The sequence below is a fragment of the Orcinus orca genome, chromosome 4 (assembly GCF_937001465.1).
Source record: "Orcinus orca chromosome 4, mOrcOrc1.1, whole genome shotgun sequence".
In the NCBI taxonomy this organism is placed as follows: domain Eukaryota; kingdom Metazoa; phylum Chordata; class Mammalia; order Artiodactyla; family Delphinidae; genus Orcinus; species Orcinus orca.
In genome coordinates this window covers 103,045,280-103,057,920 of record NC_064562.1, presented here as the reverse complement: position 1 = coordinate 103,057,920, position 12,641 = coordinate 103,045,280, and the positions used below count along the sequence as shown (strand labels likewise).

General features: G+C 38.9%; 1 protein-coding gene across 6 annotated transcripts in view; it reads left to right on the top strand.

Moving 5' to 3' along the window:
* The window catches only part of ANAPC4 (anaphase promoting complex subunit 4), a 41,330-nt gene that overhangs the window by 12,454 nt on the left and 16,235 nt on the right, over positions 1 to 12,641 (top strand). For all 6 annotated transcript variants that reach the window (XM_033421613.2, XM_033421615.2, XM_033421612.2 and 3 more), the window contains exons 14-17: positions 1,401 to 1,501; positions 1,586 to 1,637; positions 7,995 to 8,050; positions 10,361 to 10,407. In XM_033421613.2, the coding sequence (XP_033277504.1) occupies positions 1,401 to 1,501; positions 1,586 to 1,637; positions 7,995 to 8,050; positions 10,361 to 10,407 (256 nt within the window). The remainder of the gene's footprint in view (positions 1 to 1,400; positions 1,502 to 1,585; positions 1,638 to 7,994; positions 8,051 to 10,360; positions 10,408 to 12,641) is intronic.

Sequence of the window (12,641 nt, the reverse complement as noted above, 5' to 3'; positions counted from 1 at the left end):
CTTCTTTCCGCAACCTTCTTTTCATCATCTGGCATTCTCTGTTTGAGCCTCTTCTGGCTAAAATTGTTGCATTAGCATTTGAGGGGACTCTTGGTGTGCCCAAGATTTAAAGAATCAATAATGGTAGTTCTGCTTTATGAAATAACTTTCCAACATCTTTTCACCACCCGAGGCCCTGTCTGGGCTTTTATCTCACCCAGACAGCCATGAGGTATGTCTTGAATAGGGCATATACCCTTTTTTGAGTGGTGAAATTAAGTAAGTTTGTATATCATTTTATATGTTATGTAAAAGCATGTATATATTTTTGCATTTAACTCCTTGGCAAGGTGTTGGTTATGATTATCCTCATTTAGAAGAAACTGAAGTTCAGAATGGTTATATATGGCTGACCCAAAGTTATTAAGTGTCAGAGCCAAGACTGTCCCAGATCTTCAAGTCTCATGCTGTTTCTAGCTACAGCTACCTCAGTGAAGCAGTTTGCAGGTAGATGTTCAGTGTTTGACTTAAATTTTGATAAATTTCTTCATGCTGAGCCCCTGGGCCTTACTATATCACCTCCCGTTTTGATCACTTTAGGACCCTCTGGCCTGGTCTCTTCCAGTCCACACTATGCCCCTCAAATATATTCTCCACAGTGGATCTGATCATGTTACTCTTATTTAAAAACTTCCAGTGTCTTCCCATTTCTTAGGACTAATACCTTTGGATGGCTGCCCATCTGCTTCACCTACACTGGTGGCCTTCTCAAACTTGACAGTTTTTCTCCTACCCGGGGCCTTTGTACAGCCCTTTTGCTTTCTGGAACACTCCCACCCTGTTCTTCACTTGCATTCTCTAGCTCTCAGCTCAAATCTCACTTGTTCAGAGAAGCCTTCCCTAATCCCCAGATTAGATCAGGTTCTTCTGTTAGACCTGCACCTGGTGTGTTTCCTTTAAGGCATTTATGGTCGTTGGAATGATATACTGTCTGATTGTATGGTTATGACTGTCTCCCCCATTAGACTGGCAGTGTCATGAGGACCCTTTCGTTTTGTTCGCCATTAAGTCCCCAGTATTTAGCATGGTGCCAGACCTAAAGTTGGAGCTTAATAAATATTGGTTGAATGTTAAATACATAGCTGTTGGGTGAACAATACGACTATCTTAAAAGTGCCAGGACTAACTGTGGAGCATAATTTGATCTTACAAAGTTTAATCTTGTGGTCATATATTCATCTCACTAGTCATGACAACCAAATGTTCTTCTACAGCTTTTCAAAATAATTTTGAGAAATAATTATTTCTCATAGAAAGAAAAAGTTACTTTCAGTTTTTATTTCTGAAAACTTAGAAATATTCAAGCAAGATAGTAGCTGCCTGCCGCCTTGACGATGGTGTTTCTGCTCTGTTTTCGATAGTGGCTCAGAGTCTTTATTATACCATTTGAGTGAACTGAAAGGAATGGCTTCATGGAAGCAAAAATATGAACCTCTTGGACTAGATGCTTCAGGAATTGAAGGTGGTAATTTAATTCCTCAATAGAATGCATTAAATCCACTCTACTTATTTGACAAATGATATTTATTTATTTACTTCCTTTTAGATGCTATTACTGCAGTGGGTTCTTTCATACTCAAGGCAAATGAACTTCTTCAGTAAGTATTGGGGATACTTGAATATTGGAATCATTAACTTGAAAATGTTTTACTTTTTACTTATAAATAAGAACGTAGCAAATTGTGATTTTCTAAAAATGAGTTTTTAAGTTTTTATCAAAATTATACCTTTACATGATTAAAACAGTCCAATAGCACAGCAGTTTCATACATTAAAGTGGTATATTCCTGTCCCGCCCATCCTCACCCCAGGTCCTCTTTCCAGAGGGAATCCTTTTAACTATTTCTGGTTTTAGGTCTGTAGGTTACTTCCATTTTTCTAAATTGTATGACTGTACTGCCTTTCTTTTACTTAACCAGTTTTGAGAAATTATTCTTCTCTGTATGTCTGTCTTTCCTAGACTCTGCTTGCTTTCTCCTTGCACAGTTCTGCCTTGCTCACATCCTCAGGCTCTCCGCCGTCTCAGGGGCAGTGTCACACCCCTGGAACTGCCTCTGTCCCTGCTGCCTCTTCCATTAGCCTCCCCCTGCCTGCACCAGCCTGCGTGCAGGCTCCATCTCGTGCAGCCACCGCCCTGGCGTTTTCTTCATTGCTTTCATGGGTTAGATCCTTACTTCCAGGATCTCCTCTGTTTCTTGGTTCATTTAATCACTTTGTGGAAAATATCTTCCAGTAACTTAGAAAACAGATGTGTGAGGGTAAGCTTTGTGTGTCCTTTTGGGTCTTTTCTCCTTCTGCCACACTTAATTGATGGTTTTGACTGGGTATAGATTATGAAGGGGGATTCATTTTCTCATAGAACTTTCAAAGCTTTGCTCCATTGTATTTTGGCCTTTTTGTTGCCAGTGGACGGTCTGGTGCTTCTGATTCTCATTCCTTTGTGTGCTGTTTTTTTTCTCCTCTCAAAAAGCTTTATTCATCCTTGATATGTTGAAATTTCACAATAGAGTTTTAAATATGGGTCTTCTCATTTGTTGTACTCATAATAAGAAAATGCCATTTTAACCTGAATTCTATATTGTATTATTATTTTGATAATTTCTCCCTCTCCTTTTTTTTAACTAGATTTTTGTTCTAGAAATCTAGTTAGTCAGATATTAGACTTCATGGATTGATCCTCCATGTCTTTTATTTTTACTCTCATTTTTTAAAATATCTTTGTCTTTTCTATTTCCTGTGAAATTTTCTTGACTTAATTATCCAATGCTATCATTCATCATAGACAATTATTGAGCATTTAACTATGTTTTAAACACTATTCTAGATGCTGAGGGTATAGCAGTAAACAACTGATTTTAAAAAAAATCTTGCCTTCATAGATATTATATTCTTACATGATGAGACAGACAATAAAGAAATGAATAATTAAAACATACAGCAAGTCAGATAGTGATAAGTAGTGGTGGGAAAAGCTAATGAGGGAAGGAGGACCTAGGGCATGCTGGAGGTAGAGGTGCAATTTTTTGGCCAGGGAAGGCCTCACTGAGAAGGTGATGTTGGAGAGAGGAGCGAGTGAGCCCTGTTACTTTGGGGGCAAAGGAGACAGCAAGTATGAAGGCCTTGAGTTTGGAGCATGCCTGGTATATATGAGGGACCTCAAGGAGCCACTACAGTTAAAGTGACTTGAACAACAATGTAAGTTGTAGGGGATGAATTGAAAGAGATCACAGAGGATGGGACAGGTTGTATAGAGCCTGTAGGCAATTGTAAGGACTGTGGCTTTTACTCTGGGTATAATAAGCTCTTAGGGAGTTATTAGCAGTGGAGTGACAGGATATGACTTAGGTTTAAAGAGATCCCTCTTGTTATTTACTTGGTATTGAGAATAGATTATATGAGGGCAGGGACAGAAGCCATGAGACAAATGGTGGTCAGAATCAGAAATGGTCAGAACCTGGGTATGTTTTGAAAGTAGAAATAACAAGATTGCTGAATGGTTGTGTGGATGGTAAAAATAGAGGAGTCACGGATAATTACGAGTTTAGGTCCTAAGCACCTGGTAGAGTATGACTAACATTTACTGAAATGGGGAAGGCTTGGGGGAGAATATAGGAAATATATATGTATTTTATGTTCCTCAATTTGGGTTTATCTGATTTTTTCATGGTTTGATTCAAGTTATACATCCCTGGCCAGAATATTACATAATCGGTGGAGTGTCCTTCTCAAGGTGTCAGATCCAGAGGCAAACAGTGTCCGTCTACCTCTTCTTATTGATGTTAATTTTGATCACATGGTCAATGTATTAGGCATATTAAATTGAAATGTCTGTTAGATACCCTGGTGGAGCTGTCCAGCATGTTGTTGATTGTATGAGATTATGTTCAAGTGAGGGCTGGAAATGTAAATTTGGGAGCCATCAGCACATTGGTATTATTTTAAGCCACGAACCTGGATGAGATAGTTAGTGCGCTTAGAGGAGAGATCTGAAGACTGGGTGATGGGCTTTCCAGTGTTAGAAATGGGGTTGATGTGGAGCTAGCGAAAGAAACTGGAGAGGCAGAAAGACCAAGGAGTGGGTGTCCTGCAGGCTGAGTGAAGGACGCATTGCAAGAAGTAATGAGGGATTGGTTGTCTAATGCTGCTGAGTCAAGTAAGGTGAGGACCAGAAGTGGAATAGATCAGAATATTATCAGAATAGATGATGGGTGACCTCGATGAGAGCCACTTCTGTGGCGTCATGGGAGCAGGTATGATGCAGAGTGAGAGCAGATGCAAAGAAAACAACAAATGTAGTCTCTTGAGTTTTGCTGTAAAGGGAATGGCCAGCATTTAAAAATAGTCGTTGGGTTTTTCTTTCTTTTTACAATGGGAGAAATTAGAGCATATTTATTTATGATGGAAATGTTCTTCTGAAGGGGAACAGTTGAGATGGCAAAGAGAGGGAAGATTGCTAGAACAAGAGGATTCAAAAGGGGATGGGATTTAGTGGGTCAGGGAAGGGGCTGGAAAAATAGTTCCTCCATAGTTATAGGAGAGAAGGCCAAGACAGGGGTCACAGATGCTGGTATATGAGCAGATGAGGGCTTGGGGATGTTCACTTCTAATTGTTTTTATTATCTTAGTGGAAATATGAAATGTTCTGTCATCAGCTGAAGGTAAGGATGGGGAAGTGGTATTGAGCTTTGAGAATAAAGGAAGAGGTGTGAGCCATTTGTCTAGTACAGTAGGAGCGTGAATGGGCTGATGAAGCAGGAGGATTGTCAGTAGTGCTAAGGGCTGCTTGGTTAGCGTTCCCAGGAGCGTTAAAATGAGACCAGCCAACATGGCTGTGTGGTTTTCTCCAGCCAGGGTCAGCTGCTCGAGTGGGAGCACAGAATAGGTGAGCAGTTTGATTTACTAGGCTTGGTGAGTAAAAGGAAGCAAAGGGGAGGCAAGAAATTGAAGCAAGGGCATGATTAAAATGATAAACCTCAAATCTGTACTGATTTAGGAGGGAAGTGAGGACACAGAGGGGGTGTGAGACAGTGAAAGGTGGTAGAACTAGTAGGTGGTAGTCTTGGTGGGATGAATGTTGGGCTACTGGAGAAAAGTCGCTGGAAAGATAGTTGCTGGTTGTTGGTGAGCAGGGTGCTTTAAATTGAGATTTAAAATGTTCACGTTGGTGGACTTCCTTGGTGGCGCAGTGGTTAAGAATCCGCCTGCCAATGCAGGGGACATGGGTTCGAGCCCTGGTCAGGGAAGATCCCACATGCCACAGAGCAACTGGGCTTGTGCTCCACAATTGCTGAGCCTGCGCTCTAGAGAGCCCACAAGCTGCAACTACTGAGCCTGCGTGCCACAGCTACTGAAGCCCGCGTGCCTAGAGCCCGTGCTCCACAGCAAAAGAAGCCACCACAATGAGAAGCCCATGCACCGCAACAAAGAGTAGCCGCCGCTTGCTGCAACTAGAGAAAGCCCATGTGCAGCAACAAAGACCCAACGCAGCCAAAAATAATAAATAAATACATTTTTACAAAAGGTTCACGTTGGTAATGAAGGTCTAGGGTGTGAACTTTAGAATAAATAGCCCAGGTGGAGTGGAGGACGAGATCTTTGACCTGAACCATGCTATTGAATGTCTTATTATGGCAGTCCCGTCTTTTAATTTCTAAGCGTTTTCTTATTTGTTTAATCATCTTTCAAAGCTGTGCTCTTGCTTTGTGGATGTGACATCTTCCCACAGCTCTCTGAGGACGTTAATTAGAGTTTTAAAAAATCTCTGCTGCTCCCTGAATTATCTCCTCTTTGTGTGTCACTTTGCTGTTTATTTTGGTCTCTTGTTGCAAGCTTTCTTTAAAAACCTGATGCCCGATTGTTTACTCATATTTATTTGTGAGGCAGTTTAAAGTTGCCTGGAATTGCTGGGTGCAGGGCGGCCCAAAGCCAGCATGAGTGCCAGAGCATGCGGACCTGTGCTGTGGGCAGCCAGTGCCGACCCAGAACTGCCTTGGCTCTTCCCAGTTTATTCAGCTTCTTTGAAGAACTCTGTTTTTGTCTGGAAGGAAGTAAATGCCTAGGCATTCATATTTTGGGGGAAAGAGTGTATTGGCCGCTCTGTGTTTCAGTTTGTCCTCCTTTGTCCAGCCCCAGATGTCATCCTAATGTCTTCTGTTGAACTTGATGTTTCTAAGGACTGAGTATCCTTGGCGTCTGCCGGGTGGATGACTCCTTGCTGCTCTCTTTCCACAATGCCTGGCACGTGGCCGCCTCTGGTGACCTTCACCAAATCACTAGTCTTCTGTCGGCTTTTGACATTTCTGAAACTCAAAAAAATTTTTTTTCTAGTGTCCTCTTTTTGTGTGTGAGTTTATAACACATCCACCTCTCCCCACCAATCCACCATCATTTTAATGGGCTTTTATTTTTTTTAATGAATTTATTTATTTATTTTTGGCTGCGTTGGGTCTTCGTTGCTGTGCACGGGCTTTCTCTAGTTGCAGCGAGTGGGGCTACTCTTCATTGCGGTGCGCAGGCTTCTCATTGCAGTGGCTTCTCTTGTTGCAGAGCACAGGCTCTAAGCACACGGGCTTCAGTAGTTGTGGCTCGCAGGCTCTAGAGTGCAGGCTCAGTAGTTGTGGCACACGGGCTTAGTTGCTCTGTGGCATGTGGGATCTTCCTGGACCAGGGCTCAAACCCATGTCCCCTACATTGGCAGGCGGATTCTTAACTGCTGCACCACCAGGGAAGCCCCTAATGGGCTTTTAGAAGGTAGAGCTTATTACAGATGTGTGTACTCAAAGAACAAAGCAGGAGGAGAAATGATATTCCTTTTCCTGAATGTTGAATAATTTTTTGGTTCTTCGTATTTGCAGAGAGTAAACATAAAATATTAAGCTTTCTGTGATCACCTTTCAGTGGAAGGTAGTTTTTGATTTAACTTCTTCCTCCTTTGAGCTAAGTAGAATATAGCATTATTTTAGGTTATAATGGAGAAACTGAGGCAGTGAGAACTTTGACGTTAGCCTATAATAGATCAGTGGTTGCCTGGGGGTTGAGGTGAGAGTATTGACTGGGAAAGACAGAAAGGAACGTCTTTTCTGTTTTTCATTTTTGCTGCAAGGCAATTTTGATCATAGTGCTTGGTAACACAAGAGATGTTACAGTCTTTTATGTCAGGTGTTTTACTGTGTACAGAAAGGTTAATGATGCTGACCTACTTCTCCAGTAGTATTTATGACATTTAATGCTTGGAAGGGACTTTGAGATTTAGGGGTGAAAAGTGCACATATTATTTGCTTAGAGTAATTATCTTACAGATGTGAGCTTAAAGAGGTTTTTAAAAAAATGATATCCATCTTTATATTCAGAGACAGTTTCATCAAAGGGAAGATGACTTCCACTTATAACCCTTAATCTTGGGGGTACATTTGTGTAAAGCCCAAGGAAATTCAAATTTTGAGATTCATTACTGTAAGGATAAAAAATCAACTTCCAAAAGTAATGTCTGTTGATATCAGAGCTAGTGGTAGTGACATATTACAAGTTTATAATAATGATTTTCTTTTGTGTTTGATGTTTTTTTCTTCTTACTGATCAGTGAGTATTTTTTTTTAAACTGAGAATGGTGCCGGAAACTTTTTTTCTGATTTCTTTTATTTCCAAAGTTAGAAAAGGATTTCGTACTTTACTGGGTGCCCGGAAAGGAAAGACTGTTACACAGTTTGTGGCAAGGCTGTTATAATCAGTTAGAATCTGAGTTAGTTGCATTTTTTTTTTTAAGAGAATCAGGATTTGCATTTTTGAAATTTTATTTTTGGGTATGTGTTTTATTTGTTAAATCTGTTGTAAAGGCTTAAGTGTCATCCAGATAGGATATAGTAGAACAGAAAGGATTATTATATTCTACAGTAATTGAACAATGATACATGAACCCCATATAATAATTTCATTTCTGATTTATTTTTATCTTCTAGAGTTATAGATAGCAGTATGAAAAACTTCAAAGCATTTTTTCGGTGGCTGTATGTGGGTAAGTGAATTGAATGAAGCATTCTTGTATTTTTAACACTTTTTAAAAAAATTGTGGGAGTATCAGTTTAGCATATTTCAATTACTGTAGTAAATTTTAAATACCTATTGAAGTAGAGAGAATAGTATAAGTGATCTGCCTTCTACTAGTCACTCAGTTTCGGCAGTTTTCAACACATGGCCAGTCTTATTTCTTCTATACACCCACCCATCTCCACCCCCGCAGATACACCTTCTAGCATTGATTGTCTCTGTCACTCACTGAGAATTGACCCTTATTTACCTTGTAATGTCTCCTTAGGTTAAAATAACATTCTTTAAATCTCTGCTTTGTATTAGGTATTGTTAGGTGTTAGATTTGGGGGAAAAGGGGGAGAAAAAATAAGACAAAACCTCTGCCCTTGAATAGCTTAGCTCCTGTTTTATACTTTGGTCTTCTGTCTCTAGATCTGTGCCCTTCATTATGGTAGCCACTAGTCATGTATGGCTGTTTCAATTAGCTGAAGTTATGTAGAATTATAAACGCAGTCCCTTAGTCATGCTAGCCACATTTTAAGTGCTCAGGAGCCACATGTGTTTAGTGGCTACCATGTTGAACAGCACAGAGCTAGAACATTTCCGTTATCTCTTCTATTGGACAGTGATGCCCTAGCTAAATAGAATGCAGACCACTTGTGGCCTTTCTTTATGTCTCCACAGTATCTTTGCATTTGTAGGTAATTAACAAATAGTTACTGACTTGATACTAAATGGTTTAATGCTCACTCTACAGGATATGCATATTTTATTTAGGTCCATTTGTACTGCTATTTTTGTGACCTCTATTAATATCTTTGAAATAATTTAGCATACATTTCCCTCCAACATATGCAAAATTTAGTCGTAAATGGAATTTATCCCATATTTGTTAAAATTCTAAAGAGTAAAATAGAAAGTAAATTACCTATAATATGCTAATATCCTTGAAACAAATGCCCAGATCTTTAATTCTCATATTTTTAAAACAGACTTTTCATATTTGTTAGCCTAGTACAATTGCTTTCAATAAAAAAATGAAAGCGATCTGTAGATGTTGACATTTAAAATTCTTATATTTTTCTCAAAACCATACCAACACTAGCCAGAATGGGGAGCCAAAGTGTTTATCAGGCCAGCCTGTTTAATATCAGAGTTAATTAGAATAAATTACAATGTTAAAATTAAACGGAACCTTAGAAGTGACTTTCTTTTACAGAAGTAGTAGCTTGGTTTTACTGATAATTATTGGAGTAATTAGGCAGTTTATATTCTTATTGCCTGTCCTAACTGTAATAAGAAGCTGCATAAGAAGATAAATGAATTACTGCTCAGTCCTTATCATTAGAGCAAAGCACACTGGATTGGAGAACTGGAGACCTAACTGTAACTGGGTGCTGCCACTAGTTAGCGCTCTAACCTTGGTTTGCTCTTGTGTAAAATGCAGTCTCCCTGAAGGCAGGGACTTCTTTTATACTGCTGTATCCCTAGTACCTATATTACACTCAATAATTAATTTTTGGATGGATAAATGAATTAGTGGAACCTAGATTATGGCTGGTTTTTCAGATAATTTAGAAGTTTGAATTAATTAAAAACAGTTTCTTAAAATAATCCATATTTGCAGAATAATGTCCAACGTGCTCTTTCTCAGCCAAATATAAGCATATTCAAAACTATGCAAAAGCACATGCAGCATACTTCTTGACTTAGGTGGATGTAATGTATAGAAAACACGGTATTGATAAAGACACCCCTATGAAAGGACAAAAAGAACCAACCACAATATTAAAGAAAGTATATAAATATATATATACACACATGTAAGTGTGTGTTTACACACATAAGTCTTAGTGCAAATATCTTCATGTAGCAAAAAAGCCCAAGGGAAAGAAATACATCTTTTTGGTATTCTGAGACTTTTGGAGGAAAGAACTGCTTGCACATTTTAAGAGAAGAAACATCACCGAGTTAGGAGGAATCCCTACACACGTAGTCTTAGCTCAAGGCAGCAGTTAGGTTTCTTTGTCTGGAGTGGCAGTGGGTTGAATTGAAGGAGAAAATGAAAAGTAATAGTTTAGGATGGCTATACCCAACCATTTTGATCCTGAAAATATAAATCAAATTTAAATTCTTTTAGTTCTTCGAAGAAAAATAAGTTTTCCTTGGTGACAAGAAGCTGTTGAAAATGGAAAATGTAGTCCAGTGAAATACATTTATTTTTTGAAATGCATCTATAATTAAAATTATGTTTGTAGTTTCCCTTTAAAGATAGTTTTAAAATTTATATTTCCAGCAATGTTGAGAATGACGGAAGACCACGTACTTCCTGAGCTGAATAAGGTATATAGTAGTATTTTTTCTCACATCTTTATTGGAGTATAAATGCTTTACAATTGTTGTGTTAGTCTCTGCTGTACAACAAAGTGAATCAGCTATATGTATACATATATCGCCATATCCCCTCCCTCTTGAGCCTCCCTCCCACCCTCCCTATCCCATTCTTCTAGGTCATCACAAAGCACTGAGCTGATCTCCCTGTGCTATGAAGCAGCTTCCCACTAGCTGCCCATTTTACATTTGGTAGTGTATATGCGCCAATGCTACTCTCTCACTGCATCCCAGCTTCCCCTTTCCCCCATGCCCTGAAGTCTGTTCTCTATGTCTGCGTCTTTATTCCTGTCCTGCCACTGGGTTCATCAGTACCGCTTTTTAAAATTCCATATATATGCGTTAGCATACGATATTTGTTTTTCTCTTTCTGACTTACTTCACTCTGTATGACAGATTCTAGGTCCATCCACCTCACTACAAATAGTTCAATTTTATTTCTTTTTGACTGAGTAATATTCCATTGTATATATGTGCTACATCTTCTTTATCCATTCATCTATCGATGGACACTTAGGTTGCTTCCATGTCCTGGCTATTGTAAATAGTGCTGCAGTGAACATTGTGGTACATGACTCTTTTTGAATTATGGTTTTCTCAGGGTATATGCCCAGTAGTGGGATTGCTGGGTCATACGGTAGTTCTGTTTTTAGTTTTTTAAGGAACCTCCATACAGTTCTCCATAGTGGCTGTATCAATTTACATTCCCACCAACAGTGTAGGAGGGTTCCCTTTTCTCTACACCCTCTCCGGCATTTATTGTTTGTAGAGTTTTTGATGATGGCCATTCTGACTGGTGTGAGGTGATACCTCACTGTAGTTTTGATTTGCATTTCTCTAATGATTGGTGATGTTGAGCATTCTTTCATGTGTTTGTTGGCAATCTGTGTATCTTCTTAGGAGAAGTGTCTGTTTAGGTCTTCTGCCCATTTTTGGATTGGGTTGTTTGTTTCTTTGATATTGAGCTGCATGAGCTACTTGTATATTTTGGAGATCAGTCCTGTGTCAGTTGCTTCATTTGCAAATATTTTCTCCCATTTTGAGGGTTGTCTTTTCATCTTGTTTATGGTTTCCCTTGCTGTGCAAAAGCTTTGAAGTTTCATTAGGTCCCATTTGTTTATTTTTGTTTTTATTTCCCTTACTCTAGGAGGTGGGTCAAAAAGGATCTTGCTGTGATTTATGTCATAGAGTGTTCTGCCTATGTTTTCCTCTAAGAGTTTGATAGTGTCTGGCCTTACATTTAGGTCTTTAATCCATTTTGAGTTTATTTTTGTGTATGGTGTTAGGGTGTGTTCTAATTTCATTCTTTGACATGTAGCTGTCCATTTTTCCCAGCACCACTTATTGAAGAGGCTGTCTTTTCTCCATTGTATATTCTTGCCTCCTTTTTCAAAGATAAGGTGACCATATGTACGTGGGTTTATCTCTGGGCTTTCTGTCTTGTTCCATTGATCTGTATTTCTGTTTTTGTGCCAGTACCATACTGTCTTGATTACTGTAGCTTTGTAGTATAGTCTGATGTCTGGGAGCCTGATTCCTCCAGCTCCATTTTTCTTTCTCAAGATTGCTTTGGCTATTCGGGGTCTTTTTTGTTTCCATACAAATTGTAAAATTTCTTGTTCTAGTTCTGTGAAAAATGCCATTGGTAATTTGATAGGGACTGCACTGAATATGTAGATTGCTTTGGGTAGTATAGTCATTTTCACACTATTGATTCTTCCAATCCAGGAGCATGGTATATCTCTCCGTCTGTTTATGTTATCTTTGATTTCTTTCAACAGTGTTTTATAGTTTTCTGAGTACAGGTCTTTTGCCTTCTTAGGTAGGTTTATTCCTAGGTATTTTATTCTTTTTGTTGTGATGGTAAATGGGATTGTTTCCTTCATTTCTCTTTCTCATTTTTCATTGTTAATATATAGGAATGCCAGAGATTTCTGTGCATTAATTTTGTATCCTGCAACCTTACCAAACTCATTGATTAGTTCTAGTAGTTTTCTGGTGGCATCTTTAGGATTTTCTATGTATAGTATCATGTCATCAGCAAATAATGACAGTTTTACTTCTTCTTTTCCAATTTGTATTCCTCTTATTTCTTTTTCTTCTCTGATTATTGTGGCTAGAACTTCCAAAACAATGTTGAATAAGAGCGGCAAGAGTGGACATCCTTGTCTTGTTCCTGATCCTAG